Source organism: Capra hircus, chromosome 19, assembly GCF_001704415.2.
Source record: "Capra hircus breed San Clemente chromosome 19, ASM170441v1, whole genome shotgun sequence".
In the NCBI taxonomy this organism is placed as follows: Eukaryota; Metazoa; Chordata; class Mammalia; order Artiodactyla; family Bovidae; genus Capra; species Capra hircus.
This window is the reverse complement of record NC_030826.1, coordinates 21,954,997-21,974,182: the sequence shown is the minus strand read 5'-3', so window position 1 is coordinate 21,974,182 and position 19,186 is coordinate 21,954,997. Positions and strand designations below refer to the sequence as shown.

General features: G+C 44.6%; 1 protein-coding gene across 2 annotated transcripts in view; it reads right to left on the bottom strand.

The window, feature by feature from the left end:
- The window catches only part of VPS53 (VPS53, GARP complex subunit), a 125,133-nt gene that overhangs the window by 78,262 nt on the left and 27,685 nt on the right, over positions 1 to 19,186 (bottom strand). For both annotated transcript variants that reach the window (XM_005693305.3, XM_005693307.3), the window contains 4 exons: positions 17,696 to 17,782; positions 14,440 to 14,555; positions 12,682 to 12,801; positions 1,367 to 1,445 (listed from right to left, as the gene is read on the bottom strand). In XM_005693305.3, coding sequence (XP_005693362.1) covers positions 1,367 to 1,445; positions 12,682 to 12,801; positions 14,440 to 14,555; positions 17,696 to 17,782 — 402 coding nt within the window. The remainder of the gene's footprint in view (positions 1 to 1,366; positions 1,446 to 12,681; positions 12,802 to 14,439; positions 14,556 to 17,695; positions 17,783 to 19,186) is intronic.

The following is a 19,186-nucleotide window of genomic DNA, read 5'->3' as shown; positions in this document are numbered from 1 at the left end:
CATCAAGTCATCTAGCCAGGGAAAAGGAAACAAGTTGCTAAAGAAAACCATTTTCACCTCATTTTCCTCCTGGGGTCTGAGAAAAAGGTATAATGTAGGTCAATGTTATATTTTCCTAAATGATAAAGCTGGGCTTTATCTGCATCTTTCTAAAACTTCTTAAAACCAGGGTCAATAGCAGAGTAGAGTAAAACAGACCCTAGTGCTTATAACTTGTGAATCTCTTACTATCCCTTTTTACAGGACTGTTTTCTGATACCCACTCCCCACAGTTACAGCAAATGGAAAAGGAAGATAAAGTCCACAAAGGAACATGCTTTATGAATAAAATACCTGATTGCTAGAAGACAGCCATAATATACACAGACATGAAAATCAGAGGCAGGTTTCCTATAGGAGGTAATCGACAAAGCTGGGGCAGCTACCCCCACACACTTCCTAAGTCTCTTTTATGAGGCACAAAGAACAATGATTAAGATATTTCCAGTTACTGAATTATAGAACAGATCCAGGAAACGTTCCTTGGCTCGGCAAACAGACATATATCCCCCACCTCCATCCACCAAGCGCCAGTCAGTGTGCTTCAGGTCATTTCTGAGCCGCACAGTTCTTGCTCCTAAAATAGCTCAAATAATAAAGGGGAAAAAAAGCTTCTGAGGGTTCTTCTCTCCTCAACACATGCAAAGCATTAAGATTATGTCTGCTACAATTTGAAGGATGGAGCTAAAAGCAGTTACCCCAGCACAGTGACGGCCAAATGAGGCAAAACTTGTTACATGAGAAGTGTAACCAATAGCTCACGAGTGAAATTACTGTGGGCTTTGCAGACACAACACAAACAGTCAGGCTACCAGTGAGAGTTGAAGGGATTCATCCCAAAGAACAGGATTCTGACCATTAAAAGCGAGTCTCCTAACTGTCACTCTGAGAGTTACTTAAGCCCGGGCACGTTCCTGTCCGTTGTCTCCTCACCAAATTGAAACCAAAAAGTTATGCAACAATCCTAAAAAAAAAAATCACTGTGGTTTGGAAAAAAAAAATTAAACAAACAAACAAAAAAAGTAACTATGACAAAAAAAGTTAATTCCCCAGACAGACAACATTTTGGGTTTGACACACGTTAAATGAAATCAAAATAAACCCTCACTGTGGATGCTGTGGGGACGCAGATGAATAGCCAACTGATATTGCTTCGGGATATTTAAAGTCAAGGATGTTCCATTACCCTGAATCTTTAGCACACAGACTTTATGGCTGCCAGCAACTGCATTTGAAATAGTAAGTGAATCATAGTTATGGTGAGTGTGAATCAGGCCAGAATATGGTGAGAATATCCAAAGACTGAAGGGAAAATACAAAACAATACCTTTGTGCCCTGGGAAGGAAAAGCTTCTTCAAAATCGGCCAGGATTTGCTGTCCTAACTCAGTCTGGGCTGCCTTCACTCTGTAGGGAAAAGAGAATATATCATTACCTGGCATAATTTTCAAATGTCCATAAATAACTGTGCACATAGAGGTTATGACTGCTGGTCTTCAGGGATCATCCAGGAAGCAGGCAGTGGTGGCTAGATAAGATAGGTCACACACTAGTTAGCAGCAGGTTTATGACTATATCAGCTTCCCCAGTGGCTCAGTGGCAAAGAATTTGCCTGCAATGCAGGAGACACGGAAGTCGCGGGTTCAATCCCTGGGTCAGGAAGTTCCCCTGGAGAAGGGCATGGCAACCCACTCCAGTATTCATGCCTGGAAAATCCCACGGACCAAGGAGCCTGGTGGGCTACAATCCATAGGGTCGCAAAGAGTCGGACACGACCGAGTGACTTCACTACTCACTACTGGGCATTAGCATATAGCATCTTCCTGTGGCGTAACTACCCCAATGACATTAAAATGTCATTCATTTACACTTGCCCAGCGTACCACAGAGGAGCCTGGTGGGCTACAGTCCCGAGGGTCACAGAGCTGGACACAACTGAGCATGCACGCACACACAGATTCTTTCTACATCCCAGAGCTCTCCTAGGCCTCCCCTCAGCTGTCGTGAGGTAGTACACGTCAGTCTTTGCAAAATGTCACTGGGGTAGTTACGCTGAAGGAAGATGCTATATACTAACGCCCAGTAGTGAGTAGTGAAGTCACTGAGTCGTGTCCAACTCTGTGCAACCCCATGGACTGTAGCCCACCAGGCTCCTTGGCCCATGGCATTTTCCAGGCATGAATACTGGAGTGGGTTGCCATTTCCTTCTCCAGGGGATCTTCCTGACCCAGGGATTGATCCCAAGTCTCCCGCATTGCAGGCAGACGCTTTACTGTCTGAGCTACCAGGGAAGCCCAAGTCAAATTTTAAATCCACTTCGGGTTACTGGTGTAATTACTCTGCCGTTCCTTGGAGAACAGGATGGGAAGTGGGTTTTGAACTGCTTCAGGGTTGCTGTTTTTTTCAACCTGGAAACCAACATCAAGATTCTAAGTTTTAACAAGTGAACCAAAATACTGTTTTCTAAAGTAAAAAGATCAAATGATAAAATGAACTGCTATTTGAGTGTGAAGGTCACTGAATGAAGACTTAAGTTTGCTTGGGAGATGGAGAGGATGAAGACTGAGTCACACTGGAAATGAGTTTGAAAGGGGAGGCTGGAACTTAACTGGGTGGTTTTCATGGAAATGAGGAGCTCAAGAACTAGTGCTTGGCTGAGAGGAAAGAAGAGAAAGGAGAAGCAGCCAAGAGGGGAGAGGAGCTCTGGGTCGGCCGCCTGCCACCAGCTCGCCCTCCCCTAGCCCAGGGAGTTGGGTCCCTCCTGCCCACCATCCTCACAGCTGGACTGCCCTGAGCCTGAGGCAAATCTTTTATCTTCGCTAAAAGCACCATAAAATAATGTTCTTCCTTTTTTGGTCTCCACCCTGTTACTCTGGAATTAACTTTATGAAGTTTCTAGAAATAGTGAACAGCTCAAAACCACAATTTCTTTGGCTACTAGGCTGTGCCTGGCAACCTACAGAGATTTTTTTTTTTAATGAGGGGATAGTCAGGACCCAAAATGGTCTGGTTTTTCTGTGGCATAGTTATAATTATGCCTTATTCCAAATACTTTCCAGGGTTTTTCCACTATCTTCAAAACTTAAAACTACTCTCATAGGTGAGTTTGCAGCCTCTTTTAGTTACTTTCCAAGGGGATGAGAAATGACAGAGATAAGGTTGTCACCCAAGTAGCCCGCACATTAGAATCTAGTGACATTAAAATGTCATTCATTTACACTTGCTCAGCATACCACAGGAAACATTCCTTGAGTATGAGTTCTGACAAGAAAGAAGATGCTTTTGTAAAACCATTACCTCTGAGGTCTTATGACTCCACATAATGGGCCAGACAGACCGACTCCTCTAGTGCCAGGTCACAAGACAGAGCTTCCAGGCCCCTTTGTTCCTTCTCTCTCCTCTTGGCAGCCAAAGAGAGCACAGGTTCCCCCCTAAGCCACAGATCACTCCTGGAGGGGAAGTTCCACCCCGGTTGAAAAGTCACAGTCTATTTGCAGGGCTCCTGAGTGTCTCGGTGATGTGATGGTCCCAGCTCTGCCTCTGTCACCCTTTCTACTGCGACATTCCCTGACCACATATTCTTAACCAGATTTGAAACTGGCATGCCTGGGGCAATATGGATGGACCTAGAGATTATCACACTAAGTGAAGTAAATCAGAAAGAGAAAGACAAATACCATATGTTATTTCTTGCCTGTGGAATCTAAACTGTGACACAGATGAAATTATCTATGGAACAGAAGCAGACTCACAGGCACAGAGAACAGATTCATGATTGCCCAGGGGAAGGGAGGGAGGGAAGGGGCGGACTGAGAGTCTGGGGCTAATAGGTGCAAACTGTTAGACTGGACAGCAGAGGGAACTTTAACCAATCTCCTGGGATAAACCATAATGGAAAAGGACATAAAGAAGAATGTCTACATGTGTGTAACTGAGTCACTTTGCTGTACAGCAGAAATTAACACACAGAGTAAATCAACTATACTACACTTCAATACAATATTTAGAAACAGAAATTGGAGTGCCTGCAAAGACAACCAGAGCCTATAAGGGCAAAAGTATCAGCTTGTGATTTGCAGACCCCCTTGCCTTCTTCTACAGTCCATTTCCAAGGTTACTTCTTGAGACAGTCTAGACTTAGCTGTGCAACTAGTGAGCTATGTGTTCTCCTAATTAAGTCATTTCCCTCAAGTGAGCCGTAACTAAGAATGGCTGTGAACTACGAGGGTGGGGATGGAGGCCTGGACTAGATGCCTTTCAGTGTTATTGTTATCTGATTACTCCACAGCACACATCTTACAGCTCTAGCTGGCAACAGCATCCATCCTTACCGGTGACTGCAAGTTGGATGTTTAATGAACACTGGAGCAGAAGAATCAGCTTTTGCCTGTTTCCAAGTGTAGTTTCTGAAGTGTCTAGCAGTGACTCAGATGAAAGACAAACCATTCCCCTTCGTGACAGTAATGATGGTATCTAGAAACCCAAACCCTGATTCATGCACTTGCAGGATAAGATGTGAATAGTGGTCTTTACAATCAGTTGCCTGAGCAAGATCCTACAAAGACATCAAACACACTGAAAAAAACACATCTTTGGCCTCACTCCTTCAAACTCCTTCCTCTTCCAACCATGAAAAGTAAGCTCTTACTGTGAAGAGATGGAGCACTAGACTCTGTTAGCAGAGAACTTACGTAAGTTCAGTTACCAAGACTTCCTAGTCATCCTTATGAAAGTCAACCTACAACTAATAGAGAACAGGGGAAATGACAATTTCTCCTGGATCCAAATAAGCTTGACCTGGTTAGGTGGTGACAACTCAGTGCTGACCACTCTTAGCAAATGAGAGATTCCCTATGCTATGCCGGCAACGATGGTCAACCAACTGCCTCCTGGCATCCTCCACACCATGTGACCAGGGGTTGTTTAAAGGTACCCTTCCCATGGGACCTCCCTGGTGGTCTAGTGGGTAAGGGGCAACTAAGCCGATGCGACTCGACTACTGACTACTGACTCGACTACTGTATGTGCACCACAACCGGAGAGAAGAGAGCTCGAGCACCACAACTAAGATCTCATGCAGTCATAAATAAATAAATATTAAAAATAAAAGCACCCTTGCCTAAATGTGCTATCAGATTTCAGCAGAGGGATGGCAGCAGAGGGACCACAAGCTATGAAAACCATTTAGACATTTATGGACAAAATAACTCTGATGCTTCCCATACCCTGTGCATGCCTGTCCCAGAGAAAGCACCCTCAGTAATTTGCAATAAACTGACCTCCCAAAATAGAGAGTCTGTACCGGACAGAATGATTCGTCAGTCTGATTAGTCAGATACTCCAGTTCCAAGGAGACAGAATCTCAACCCAGAATCTTAGAGTGACTCAGTGGGACGCTTTGATATCATCAAGTACAATCCTTACGCTTTCAAAACGCGTGCTTTTGAAACTTAATATCCTTTCAGAAAGAACCTGTCATAGTCATACAGCTAGCTGGGCCTTTTCTTTCTTTCTTCCTTTTTCTTTATGTAAAAATTTTTATTGAAGTTAGTTGACTAGCTAGGCCTTTTCATCCTCCACTTTAATTTCTTTGACCACTATGCCAAGTGATCCCCTCAATACGCCAAGTACCTCTCATGCAGAAGAGGTCAGAAATAGTCCTGAAAAATATGTTTCAGTTAGAAGCTTTCATGGATTTCAAGAGAACACCAGAACCTTCCATTTTTCCTCAGGAAATACTGACTGATTACTAGACACATTGGCTTTCTCAGATATTCTTAAGCCAGGAGGATTTGAAATATAAAGATGACATTAAAGGGAAAAAAAAAAAAACTTTCCGTCAACGCTACATTAACGTTTAAGCATTCTCCAGAAGGGTAGTTGGAAGAAACAGCTGTATTCAAATTGACTCCCATGAACTTCATATTTCAAATGTGCAGGCAAAGATGTCAGCCCACAGGCTTTCCTGTGACTTCCGCAGTCTACAGACAGCAAGCTCTGAAGCTAGAGGCACTGAGGTGGTGCACAGGGTGTAAGGCTCCCGCCTTCCCCCATCTCCCCAAACAAACAAGCTATTTCTATCACTTCCAGATGGTTCTACCATCACTATGTAAACATAGGGAGGAAAATTCACCAGAAATGATGCTAAAAATAAGAAGTCTGGACTTTCCTCAAACTTTTAGTACCTCCTGAAAAAGAACTGTAGTCCAGGCACTGGAAACAAGCAATTCCTTCCCTTCCGTTAATTTTAGTGTTACTTAATAGCACTTATTCTCTGTTAATCAACACTTTTTTTTTTTTTGCAAATAGAAGTTGTGAAATGAACAAAAAGAAAAGTAAATCCTCCTGTGTTCTCAGCAATCCTACAAGATAATGAATAGCTGGAGCACCAAACTATACTGATAGAAAGTTATCTTTTAAGGGGAGTGTCATGATAGCAGTGATCACAAAGTTTCTGTGATTTATAAAATAACATCTTTGGAAAAACAAAATTAAAAGGCAAGAAATCCTCAAAGAGTGCATTCTCTTGTTTTTCCCTATATGCTTTCTTATAATATAAATAAAATTCAGTTCTACCACGCTCCTGCCATCAGCAGTGCCCATCCTATGCAATCATGCAACCTCCTTGACTACATGGTTGCTGTCATGGAATGGTCTTTATCTTTTTCTAATCCAGAACATAGCCCCAAACTCCAGTCTCTTGTAACTATAACTGACAAGACTTTTACAAAATACAAATAAGACTATGTCTCTTCTTGCTTAAAATCTTTCATTGTCCACAAAACAAATGCAGAGCAGATTCAAAACGAATGTAGAGTCAGATCTATGACCTGACTCTGCCTACTGAGACAGACTTTCACTCTCCACGCTCTTCTTTTCCCCCCTCTCTTCTTGTCTTGGTAGTAAGGTCCTACCTTTTGTTTTGGCCACATCCCATGCCATGTGGGATCTTAGTTCCTTAACCAGGGATCAAACCCATACCTCCTGCAATGAAAGCATGGTGCCTTCCTCAGATCTTACCCATTCTTTTAAGGTCAGATTAAAACTTAATACTTCTTGACCCCTACCCTCAGCCCCTGAAGGCTGAGTCTCTCAGTCCCTCTTCTGAGACCCTGCTTGTCCCCAGACAGCATGGACTAGTTCTGTTATATCCATCTCTATCAGTGTCTCTCACAATAACGGTGAGCTCTTTGAAGGCAAAGAGTATGTGTTTTTCACCTCATGCCCTCAGGACCCCAGCACAGAGCCTGGGATCTAGAAAGCGTGTGGTCAGTACGAAGAGAAGAATAAGTGAATGGGAAAAGAGATCAACTTTGGATTATCAGGAGGGTGAGAGGTGGCGACGCTGTCTCCCCCACCCACCCCTCACCCCCACCACCCAGCAGAGCAACTCTGCCTTCTCCATCTGAGCTTCCGTCTTTCCTGCAGCTCATAAGGTCCCGTTTGTCTGCTCTCTCGGCTGCTTCGCATCCCCAGGTTGACAGGGCAATCAGCCAGTTGTGAGTGTGATGGGATTAGGAAGGAGGAAAGGAAGGGTGGTAATTTCCCAAGTATTTTGCCAAGCTCTGTTCTGACACTCCTTACCAGAGTCTTGGCATTACCATTCTCAGATGGCACCCTGAGCATGAGGTATAACCCCTCCCCTTCCTGCCCCAGATCATCTGAAGTAATGAAAAGAGTTTAATAAGAATCCAGAATTGGGCAAGAAAAGGAGAGGTAGACTAGAAACTCTGGTAGGACAGGACTGAAGAAGGAAACCTCTGCCAAAATGGCTTCTCAAAGATGAAGGACATGGGCTTCCCTGGTGGGCCAATGGTTAAGCATCAGCCCTGCAATGCAGGGGACACCGGTTTGACCTTTGGTCCAAGAAGATCCCACACGCCCAGGGGCAACTAAGCCTGCGGCTCGCTGAAGCCCGGGAGCTACAACTACTGAGCCCAAATGCCTAGAGCCTATGTTCTGCAACAAGGGAAGCCGCTACGATGAGAAACCCACACACTACAACTAGAGTAGCCCCTACTCGTCACAACTAGAGAAAGCCCACGAGCAGCACTGAAGACCCAGCACAGTCAAATAGACTTTTAAAAAGATGAAGGACACGAGGGGAGTGGATACCAGGAGCAGGAGGGTGGCTCCTGGCACCCATCAGGGGGATGCTGGGCTCCTGCAAGAGAAACAACTAAGCCAGTGCCAGGCCTCAGCCCGTCCTTGAGTGATCAGGTCAGGAGTGGCCGTGGGTCTGAGAAACCCAGCAGAGTCCACAGGGCTGACAACACACAGGCAGATCAGAAACTCATGGGCCCAGAAGATCAGCCACCAGCACAGCCTCCCTGGCGGCTCCCCCAGCTCCAGCCTCACCTCACCTGAGAAGCACTGTCTGCAGCACATGTAGCCAAGCGGCATATCCCGCCTACCCCTTCATGAGCAGGGGCAGTAAGACAGCATCTCTGATCAGGCTGACAGAGAATCTCACAGCCGAAAATGAGCGTTCCGCTAGACATCACCAAACGTGCAACACCAAGAAAGTCATTACAGATGAACTGAAGACCTTAGAGCACAGAGAAACAGAGCGGGCAACTCAGAACTTTAGAACCTGTATAATTTATGTTCCCTGAGAGGTTTAAGATGATACTATGCCCATGAAAAAAGAATCAACTAGATACCCTGAAGATTAAAGTTGGATTGTTGCAATAAAAACTCAACAGCTAGGCTAAATAACAGAATGGGCACCATTGAAGAACAAATTTAAAAAGGAAAGTTGAGTTGAGGAATTCAGCTTAACAGGACAAAAAGGTATAAAGCATTAAAAAATAAAAAGGAGGGCCTGGTTTCAATCCCTGGTCAGGAAACTAGATCCCACATGCCACAGCTAAAGACCCCACACGTCCCAGTTAAAAGATCCTCATGCCACAACTAAGACCTGGAACAGCCAAATAAATTAATAAATAAATTTTTAAAAGTTAAGGAACACAGTAGCAGATCCAGAAGTTCCAATACTCGTGTACAAGGGATTCCACAAAGAGAAAACAAAGGATAGAGCACAAAGAGAAATAAAAGAGAACACCATCTCAGAATTTAAGGAACTCATGAGTCTTCAGATTAACCATACCAGTAAGTACTAAGCAACATGAATGAAAGGAGATCTATGTCCTAGTAAAATCCCTAATTCTCCCACCACCAAATCTCAAATGCTTCCAGAAGAAAATAAAAATGAAACAAAAATCGATTATCTTATAAAGGAGGAAGAATGAGATGGCCTTCAGGTTTTTTCCAGGCAACAATGAATGCTAGAAGATAGACTGCCTTTGTCTATCCTACAACACCCATGAGGTGGAAGCAACTCAGCCGTCCAACAACAGATGAATGGACAAACAAAATGTAGTCTCTACGTACAATGAAGTACTCAGTCTTAAAAAGGAACAAAATTCTGATAAATGATACAACACAGATGAATCTGAAAACATGCTAAATGAAATAAGCTGGACACAAACTGTTTCAGTCCACCTACATGAAGTACCCAGAAGAGGCAAATTCACAGACAGAAAATTGATCAGAGGTAACCAGAGGTGGGGAAGAAGAGGTAATGAGTGTTATTATTTAATGCATACAGAGCTTCTATTTGGGGTAATCAAAAACTTTAAGGAATGGTTGTATGATAATGTGAAAGTGTACTTGCATGCTCAATCACTTCAGTCATGTCCAGCTCTGTGACCCTATGGACTGTAACCCACCAAGCTCCATGGGATTCTCCAAGCAAGAATACTGGATGGGTTGCCATGCCCTCCTCCAGGGAATCTTCCTGATCCAAGGATTAAACATGCGTCTCCTGTGTTGCAGATGGATTCTTTACCACTGAGCCACTGGGGAAGACTGAATGTATACTTAACGCTACGAAATTGTCGAGTGAAAAATAATTAAAATGGTAAATTTTAATGCAATGTATATTTCAATACAATTTTTAAAGAGATAAAGAAGTAGGTACCTTGAATGGACCAATTACTATTGAAGAGACTGAAAGGACAAGGATCTGGATTGAAAACAGGTGACACACCTAGACAGTTTCTGCAGGCAAGATCTGGGACTTCCCTCATGGTCCAGTGGTTAAGAATCTGCCTTGCAATGCAGGAGATGCAGGTTTGATCCCTGGTTGGGGAACCAAGATCTCACATGCCGAGGGGCACTTACTGAAGCCTGAGCACTGCAAGAAAAGATCCTGTATAATGCAACTAAGACCAAATGCAGCCCCCAAAATAAATAAATATTTATAAAATAAATATATAAATAATAAAATAATATATAAATAATAAAATAAATACATTTTTAAAAATCTGAAAAAAAAAAAATCTGACAAAGGTTTGGTATCCAGAACACACAGAGAATTCCTACAGATTAATAAGGAAGGGATAAGGTGCCTTAGACAGTAAAGAATGCACCTGCAATGCGGGAGACCTGGGTTGGATCCCTGGGCTAGGAAGATCCCCTGAAGGAGGGCATGGCAACCCACTCCAGTACTTTTGCCTAGAGAACCCCATGGACAGAGGAGCCTGGCGGGCAACAGTCCATGGGGTCACAAGAGTCAGGCACCACTGAGCGACTAAGCACAGCACACAAGTCACTCAACAGACAAACAGGCAAAGGATACATAGCAGCGTCTCACAGAGGAAATGCAAATGACTAACAGTCAAATGAAAAGAAAACTAATCTCACTAGCTGCCAGATAAATGAAAATGAAAGGAATTAGGCACCATTTTTTATCCATCAGATAAATGAAAAGGAAAATTAACCAAATCAAGTGTTGTGGAAGATAAGGGGAAATGGGTACTCACACACTGTTCAGATGGTCCTATAAATAAATTAAGCTACTTTGGAGGGCAAAGGAACAGCAGTTATTAAAATTTTATTTTATTGATTTATTTTTAATTTAAATTTATTAATTTTAATTGGAGACTAATTACTTTACAATATTGTATTGGTTTTGCCATGCATCAACATGAATATGCCACGGGTGCACACGTGTTCCCCATCCTGAACCCCCCTCCCAGTTATTAAAATTTTAAATGCACATGACCTATTACCCAGAATTTATCGTAGAAAAATTGCAGATGTGTAAGAAGGAGTGTATTTTTCAAATCAGAAACAAACGGTCTAGTGATATGAAAATCATTAAATAATCTGTGGTATGTTATACTATAGAACTCTATGCATCAATTTAAAAAAATGAGTCAGGTTTGTATACACTGATGTGGTGAAACCTCTAAAACATACTCAAGTTAAAAACAAAAAGAAAGATTCAGAATGAAGCATATGGTATGAGATCATTTATTTAAAACAAAACAAAGCAAAATAAACGCACAATCTAAAACTAAAGATTTATTTAAATGCACAGAAAAAAAATCTAGAGGATGAGAATTAAACTGATAATAGTAACTAGCGCTATGGGTAGCAGTGGGACATCAGGTATCGTTAAGAGGACTTAAGTTTCATCTGTATATTGACTTTTTTTTAAATAAAGAAAACGTACATGTGTATTAGTTATATAATTAAAAATAAAGACACTTAGGAAAAGAGAGAGGCCTGTAGCCATTAGGTCTTATCAGAAGGCAGAGTTAAAAAGGATGGTTCCTGCTGAGTACCGGCCTCTTTATTTCTTCTTTGTAGCCAAAAAAGGGTTAGGATCCATCAATTGTGACTGTCTGGGTCTTACTATCTTTCCTGCTGCTACTTTTAACAGACAAGGCATTAAATCCCCCACTCTCTCTCTTTAAGCATCTGCCTTTCTTTCTATTGGCTCTAAATCTGGGGTCAAAACTCAATAGAATAGGATGGAAAGAACAAATGTAAAGAGGTTAAGTCATCATTTTGTTACACCTGAAGTTCAAGGGCAGGCTGTTATTTGCAAAGACTGCCATAGCAGTCTCTCCTCCCACGAGCTCTGTATACCAGTGTGACTTTGACACTCCTCCCATTGGGGGTGGGGGCAGCCATGTTCCTTCCTCTTGAATTCTGAAGGCCAGGTGACCACAGAAGTGACCTTATGTGACTTCTAAGACCTGGTTCTTACAGCATCTTGGGGGTGCTCATTTCTGGGCCCCGGCACCACCTCATCTAGGGGAAGCCAAGCGGCCGGGAGGACCACCTGGCTGAGGTCCCAGCCAATGGGAAGCACCAATCTGTCAGCCATGAGAGTAAATCAGTGGATCCTCCATCCCCTCCTGGAGCCATCCTGGCTGATGGTGCTTGGAGCAGAGATGAGCCGTCCCTGCTGGGCCAGGCTAGATTGCATGAGCAAAATGACTGTTGTCGTCAGCCACTGAGTCCTGGACTGTGTTGATTTTTTACAAGGAAACAGACAACGAGAAGGGTTTCCCTAACAAATGGAGCCCTGGGCAGCTGAGAGATGTCAGCAGCCACTCCCATGAGACAGGCCAGCAACTACCTGATACAGGGAGCTTTAGATAGCGTGGTTAGGAGCTGGTAGGGGGGACAAAGAGGGAACATCTACATCAGAGAGAAGCAGGTCAGGTGACCTCCGAGCTTCCTCCCAGTGAGATTCCACACTGAACTTCCTGAGCTGAGCGCTTAAGCACCTCCTAGCACCATCTTTCCTTAAAAGGGAAGATCATTTTCTCCAATGAAATTTTACCTTTCAGAAAGCTGCCGGATCTGTGGAATGCCCATATATTTGTGGAAGTGCTCCAGAACATTCATCACGCCCTGAAGAAGATTAGCAACTTCTCCATACTGCCTTCGCCTGGTCATGGCTCTGCAAGGAAACAGGAAGTTGAGGGTTCTAGAAAAACACTAGGGACACAAGATACAGATATGGACCAACCTAGTCTGGCTCTAAAGTAGACAGCAACTCAACTTACAATAATAAGCATTCCTGAGCACTGAATATATATAGTCCTATGCCGCGGGGTGGGAGGGGGGAATAGCACCAAGTTCAAATCCACAAAGGGACATGAGTAAGTCAGGAGAGTGACAAGGACATTTAAGTAGTACCAAGTAGGACAAATGCAGCTCTAAACAGAAGTCCACGTTGTGTGTTCTGGGAGGTACAAGACTGTGTGAGTGATGAAGTCCCATTGGGTTGGGAGAGGGGAATATGGAAAGACTACGAATTTGGGATTTGGGTTGGGTATTACAGAATAGCTGGCTTTTGACAGAGAACAGGGGCAAGCATGTTATTACTTGACAGTTATGGCATTTGAGCAAACCAAACACATCTTCCCAGGATACAACAAAGAGCATTTATATGCACTTAAACATTAACTCAAATCTGTAGATTTTAAGCCAAGATTAAGCAACTCTGTGAATGTTTAGGTATGTTTAGTTTCCCTACTGCTAAGGTTAATGAAGCTTAAATAAAAGGATGCTGATAAAATCAACAGTTACAGCAAGGAAGGAACAAACTATCAGATCTAAAGTTTTCATTAGGGTTGGGTTTTTTAATTAAATGTATAATTTATGACTTCCCTTTAAAAGCACTTAAAGAGACTGGATCAAGTTCAAGCCAAGGAGTTATGTGGCTACTGCTGTCTGGTCTGCTGGTTTGGCGGAAAGCACGGAGCGCCAGGAGAAAGGGATGAGGACACTGCTCTTCCAGTCACTAGCCAGGGATTGCTGGAGCCCGTGTGACATCAGGGAGAGACCAGGAAGAGCCTGCACCTGACTCATCCAGACTTTGGATACTGTGTCTATATTCCTAGGAAGGTGCTCTTTCTCTGCCCACCCGTAAGATTATGCTGAGGTTGGGACCAGGGGAATTCTTAGCCTGGGAGAGACCACAGGAGCAAATAGGAAGGTCAGAGTCTTGCTGGTAAAGGAGGCCTTTTGGGGCTGCTTCCTTGTGGTCAGTAACCAGCTCCTCCTTTTAATACTACTACTCATGTTCTCATGTACCATTCCCTACAGATGCTTTACAAGCCAAACGGGAAGCTTCCATCTTTGAACAAGTGGGTTGAAAAAAAGTAAAGTGGGCTGGATGATCAATTAAGGATCTGTTTCCATTAGGCACCTTCAATGCCACTGAAACGCAACCCCAGACCAGTAGGAAAACTTGCCGAGGCAGAGGTTGGGGTATGTGAGTACACAGCCCTACGCCTCCTGTCAACCCCCAAGGCAGAGGTCTATCACACGGAAATGACCCGTGTCCTTGCAGTCATTCTCCGCAAGAGCTCCAGGTCCCCTTTAGTCACCTCAAAGTCTCAGGTGTTTGCTAGATGTTAAGCACCCGAGGGCACAAAACAAAAGTGGTGTCTCAACATCTGAGACCAATGTGTAGGAAGTGAGGCAGAGTGGGGAGACGCTCCTGGCTGAGGAGCAATTAAACCTACGGTGCCGTTTCCTCTGTGACTCATTCGTTTCCCGTGGACCCGGGGCAGACCGCCTGCGTGCTTACTCGAGGGAATCCACGCCACCCGCCAGCATGTGCAGGTGGTTCAGCGTTGTGATTGAGGTGGTCAGGTGGCGTTTGGCGTGATCTAACTGCTTAATGTCGCGGGTGATTTCCTTCACCTGAACAGTGCAAAACCACAGGAGAAAAAAGAGGATGGTTAAGATGGATGTCAACCCGTCTGGAAGTGGCCTCACAAGAAAACAATGCAAACAAAGTAAGGACAAATACATCTCGAGTTAGCCCTTGGAGAAAACACAGGTGTTTTCCCAATGCAGACCCAAAATAATTTCCAATCAGCCCGTTTACACTTAATTTGGCATTTCTTCAGCAGACTTTATCCGGGGCTACAAAATCCTCAGTTGTAAGAATGAAATGAACTTTACTCTTCACCCCAAACGGTGTGATCCTAATAGTAACTGAGTGTGGAGCACATGGGGTCCAGGAGCCGAGGACAGTGGATCTCCTCCTGAACAAGGTCAGGAACGTACACTGCCACAAGGACATGACCTTCTGGCAACGGGGCAACTAGGTTTGGTACAAAATGAATAGTGTGAGTTGGCTAATTCTATTGAGATGTTCTTTATTCATGGAACTAGGGTTCATTGTCCAGTCTCCACAAAGAAAAATTTCTTCTCAAATTTCAAGAAGACTAAAACGTAACCCATGCAAAATAAGCTTAACATAGTATCGTAAGAGGAGAGTCTTCAGGCAGAGAAGGCAATTGAGGGAGTAAAACTCCAACAGGGCTGATGGTGGTGGTGGTGTTGGGGGGAATCTAAGAGAAAGAAACAGTGTAGTTGGGACTGTTAGTACTGGGTTGGCCAAAAAGTTTATTTGCTTTTTCATAAGATTGGCTAGAAAAATCCAAATGAACTTTTTGGCCAACATAATGTATTTCAGTCACTAGAAAAGTACATTCAGTAGTGAGATGGGAACAATTCTCCAACTTTATTAACATCTAGGCGGACTTCTCCACTCAACTGTCCGAGTCCATGCTGACCAAGAAATTTTCTGAAGAGCAAGCCATTTGGTTTCCCAGGTTCTTTGACATCTGGAGGAAAGGATAGCAGGCACAAACATTCTCCCATTAAAGATAGATCCCCCATTAAAAGTGAAAAAGCCCAGTCAGTTAAGATCATGTGACCTGATTTTTCAGTTTGATCAACCTTGGTGAAGCTATAAAGGTTCATGACCTAATAGCTCAGTTTCACACTCACAGTCCTGCAAGGTTGATTGGATCTTAGCAGGAAAAGGTCTATTTCCAGGGACTTGCCCCAGCAAGTCTTCTCTCTATATGACCCGCAAGCTACCAAAATGTCTCTATTTCTATTGCGGGCCCTGGGGGGTAAAAAACCTATCATGTGTTTACTAAATAAGTATGTTTGGGGGAAAAGAAGATCAAGAATAGATAGCATATAGGAGTGTGGCCCTACAATTGGATCATTCCCTTCCAACACTGAAATAAATCATCATTTTCCTTTCCACAAAAAAAAAAAAAAAAAATCCCTGCCTCTCTTCCTGGGTTACTTAGCTCCACTGCAAGCGTCAGGGGTCTTTAACTACGATGTTAAAAGTCAGCATCATCTGTGACGCTTCTCACCCCTGTGTCACTAAGTGAAGTGAAGTCGCTTAGTCGTGTCTGACTCTTTGCGACCCGTGGACTGTAGCCCACCAAGCTCCTCCGTCCATGGGATTCTCCAGGCAAGAATACTGGAGTGGGTTGCCATTTCCTTTTCCAGGGGATCTTCCTGAACCAGGGATTGAACCCAGGTCTCCCACATTGCAGGCAGACGCTTTAACCTCTGCACCACCAGGGAAAATCAGTCATTAAATCCTGAACGTTCTTCCTTCGCCTCATCTCAAGAATCCGTCCCATTCCGCTCCTCCTCAGGCGCTCACTGCTCCCAGCAGAGCAAGATCCTAAGTGCTCAATGAATCCCCACAATCGCATGATGTATGCACGACTATCACCTCCACTTCACAGTGAGGAAACAGAGGTACCGAGAGGGTAAATATCAATAACGTGTTTGAGGACCACAGGGAGTCAGGAGAGAGGGTGGATCTGAAGGCAGGTGGTCTGAGGTCAGAGGCTGTGCTGCTCACTAATGATATCAAACTGACCCCCCCATGTCCACCACTGAAACCAGGCCTGCCCCGCCCATGTTCCACATCCTGCCCAACCCTGCCAAACGGGCACTGACGAGAAGTGCAGGATCCTTGGGAGTGTGACCTTGGGTCTGTTCCTGAGTAGATTATAACAAGACGTAGGGAGAGAAGTTTGTGAGGGTTTAGGAGTCTGTGTTGGAGAAGGCAATGGCAACCCACTCCAGTACTCTTGCCTGGAAAATCCCATGGACGGAGGAGCCTGGAAGGCTGCACTCCATGGGGTCGCAAAGAGTTGGACACGACTGAGCGACTTCACTTTCACTTTTCACTTTCATGCATTGGAGAAGGAAATGGCAACCCAGTCCAGTGTTCTTGCCTGGAGAATCCCAGGGACGGGGGAGTCTGGTGGGCTGCCACTGTGGGGTTGCAGACAGTCGGACCCGACTGAAGCGACTTAGCAGCAGCAGCAGCAGCAGCAGGAGTCCATGTGACCAAAATGAGTAGGAGGGAGAAGAGGACCCTGGAGAAGAAAATGGCAACCCACTCCAGTACTATTGCCTGGAAAATCCCATAGACAAAGGAGCCTGGTAGGCTACAGTCCATGGGGTCTAAAAGAGTCTGACACAACTGAGCAACTTCACTTTCACTTTTCATTCTTCCTATTTAGAATGGAAAAAACTGGTGGGCCCCTCGGTCGGCAGATGAACACATCCCCGGAGGGGACCACTGGTAGAGGGAGACCTTAAACCCCTGAGGGCGTCTCACCAGTGGGATGCAGCCCACCTGCCAGATCCAAGTCCAGTTTTCAAGTGGTGTCACATGTCGTACATCTGAACTGAGAAATGCGTGATGCAAACAAATGTTAGAGAGAGAAATCCAAAATGACTAGGAAGCTATTTTGGGGAAGGAAAAGAAAAGAACTTTCCCTACTTAAAGAGAGGGCTGCAGATGCTGGGCAGCAGGAGGGTGAGTCACTGCGTGTCTCGTGGCTCCTCCTGAATGGGTGTGGTATGTCCTCCCAGGGCTGGAGTTGGAGACCTTGGGTGTGGTTGGTGGCAAGGGGGAAGAACAAGTCTATTAACCAGTACATGACTAGATGACAAGTCAACCTCCTCTGCTGGTACAAAAATGTCAGGAGGAAACCTCAACTCACCATTTGCTCTGATTTTTCTGCTTTGTCTTTGATATCTTTGATTTTTCCAAAAAGCTGCTGTATCGCTTTCTGGGCCTCTTCAAGTGCCTAAAATGAGAGGAATAAATGAAACACAAAGCAGCATTGTCCCTACACTATGGTCAAGTGCAGCCTCAGAGGAAAATGCCTAAAGCTCTCTTGCTTCGTTGCACTTGTGTGGACGATTTCACCTGAGTCCTGGGCAGCAGAGACAAAGGGAGTCCAGCATTTGGATACAGGCAGATAAACATTCAGGGTTCTTGCCAAGCTGAGTCATAAAGTTTTCATTTAAAAACTAAACTATCTCCCTCTGTCTCAGTGCACACTACACATACTGACGACAACAAATAAACAGGAATGCACATCTGTGTGTGTGTGCGTGTGCACACGTATGCGGTAACCTTCAAAAGCCTGCAGACACACAGAGGTGGCTCTAAGTTGAGGGCAGGAGATGCTCCAGATTTTGGAAGTTCCTGAAGATGGAGCCTTCAAAAAAAAAAAAAAAAATCACAGCTGTTCATGGGGACTCCAGAACTGTGGCCAACCTTAAAGACATTTCTAGGTACCCCACTTAGAAATCAAAGAAGTTACAAAGGGACACAGAAAGCTAATGGCGAGCCAAATGTTTCCACTGAAATAAATCCCCACCAAGATGACAGCCATGAAAAGCATTACAACCCTCAGCTGCAATCGTGCGAGTCTGGGAAGGAGCATCTGTGAAGTGGGGAAGGTGCTCAGTTGCACACTAGCAGAACACACATACCGGTGAGGGAGGCAGCGGCCTGAAGAACTCAAGCTTTATTTCATCGAACGCAGTTCATTTATTTTGGATTTAAGCGTGGTCTGTCTTAACGGGGCCTCCTGAGCCCTTTAAAAATGTAGTAAGTCTGTGTGTGGCCATCTGTGCCTGCATGGGACAAACAGCCAGCCTCCCAGAGAACACCCTGACAGAGGAAAGAGGACAGCAAAGCGGAGGGGTAGGCGGGAGGACAAAAGCCTTGACAGATCTGAACCTTCGCCTTCAGCAGAAGCCAGAGGTAGAGCTGCCTCTGGACTACAAACTAACACGTTTTCCTTTTTGCTGAAAAATATCCTCAAAAAGCAAACTTAAGGCAGCTTCCTGGGCAGGTAATTCCTCCCTGGCTGGAAGGAGGGACTCTGTCTCCCCGTCCTTCCCTGGCTTCCAGGAGGCTGCTTGTGCTGATGCTGGGCCTACTTCCTCCGTCTGGAGTATCTCACCTAGTGTGGCTCAGCCCTGACAGAGGTCTCTTCTGACCTTCTTCCATCTCTGGTATAGGCAAGGGTTTCAGGCTGGGGACGAGGAATGCCGAACTGCTGCGTGAGACTGTCTCAACTTCCTTTGCCCGTTTGTTGCCAAGACTGAGGTGATGCTATTTGAATAAACAGCTGTTCATACCACCTCCCTGGGCAGGCAGAGTGTGCATCTGCTCTGCTGGATCACTGAACTTGTAA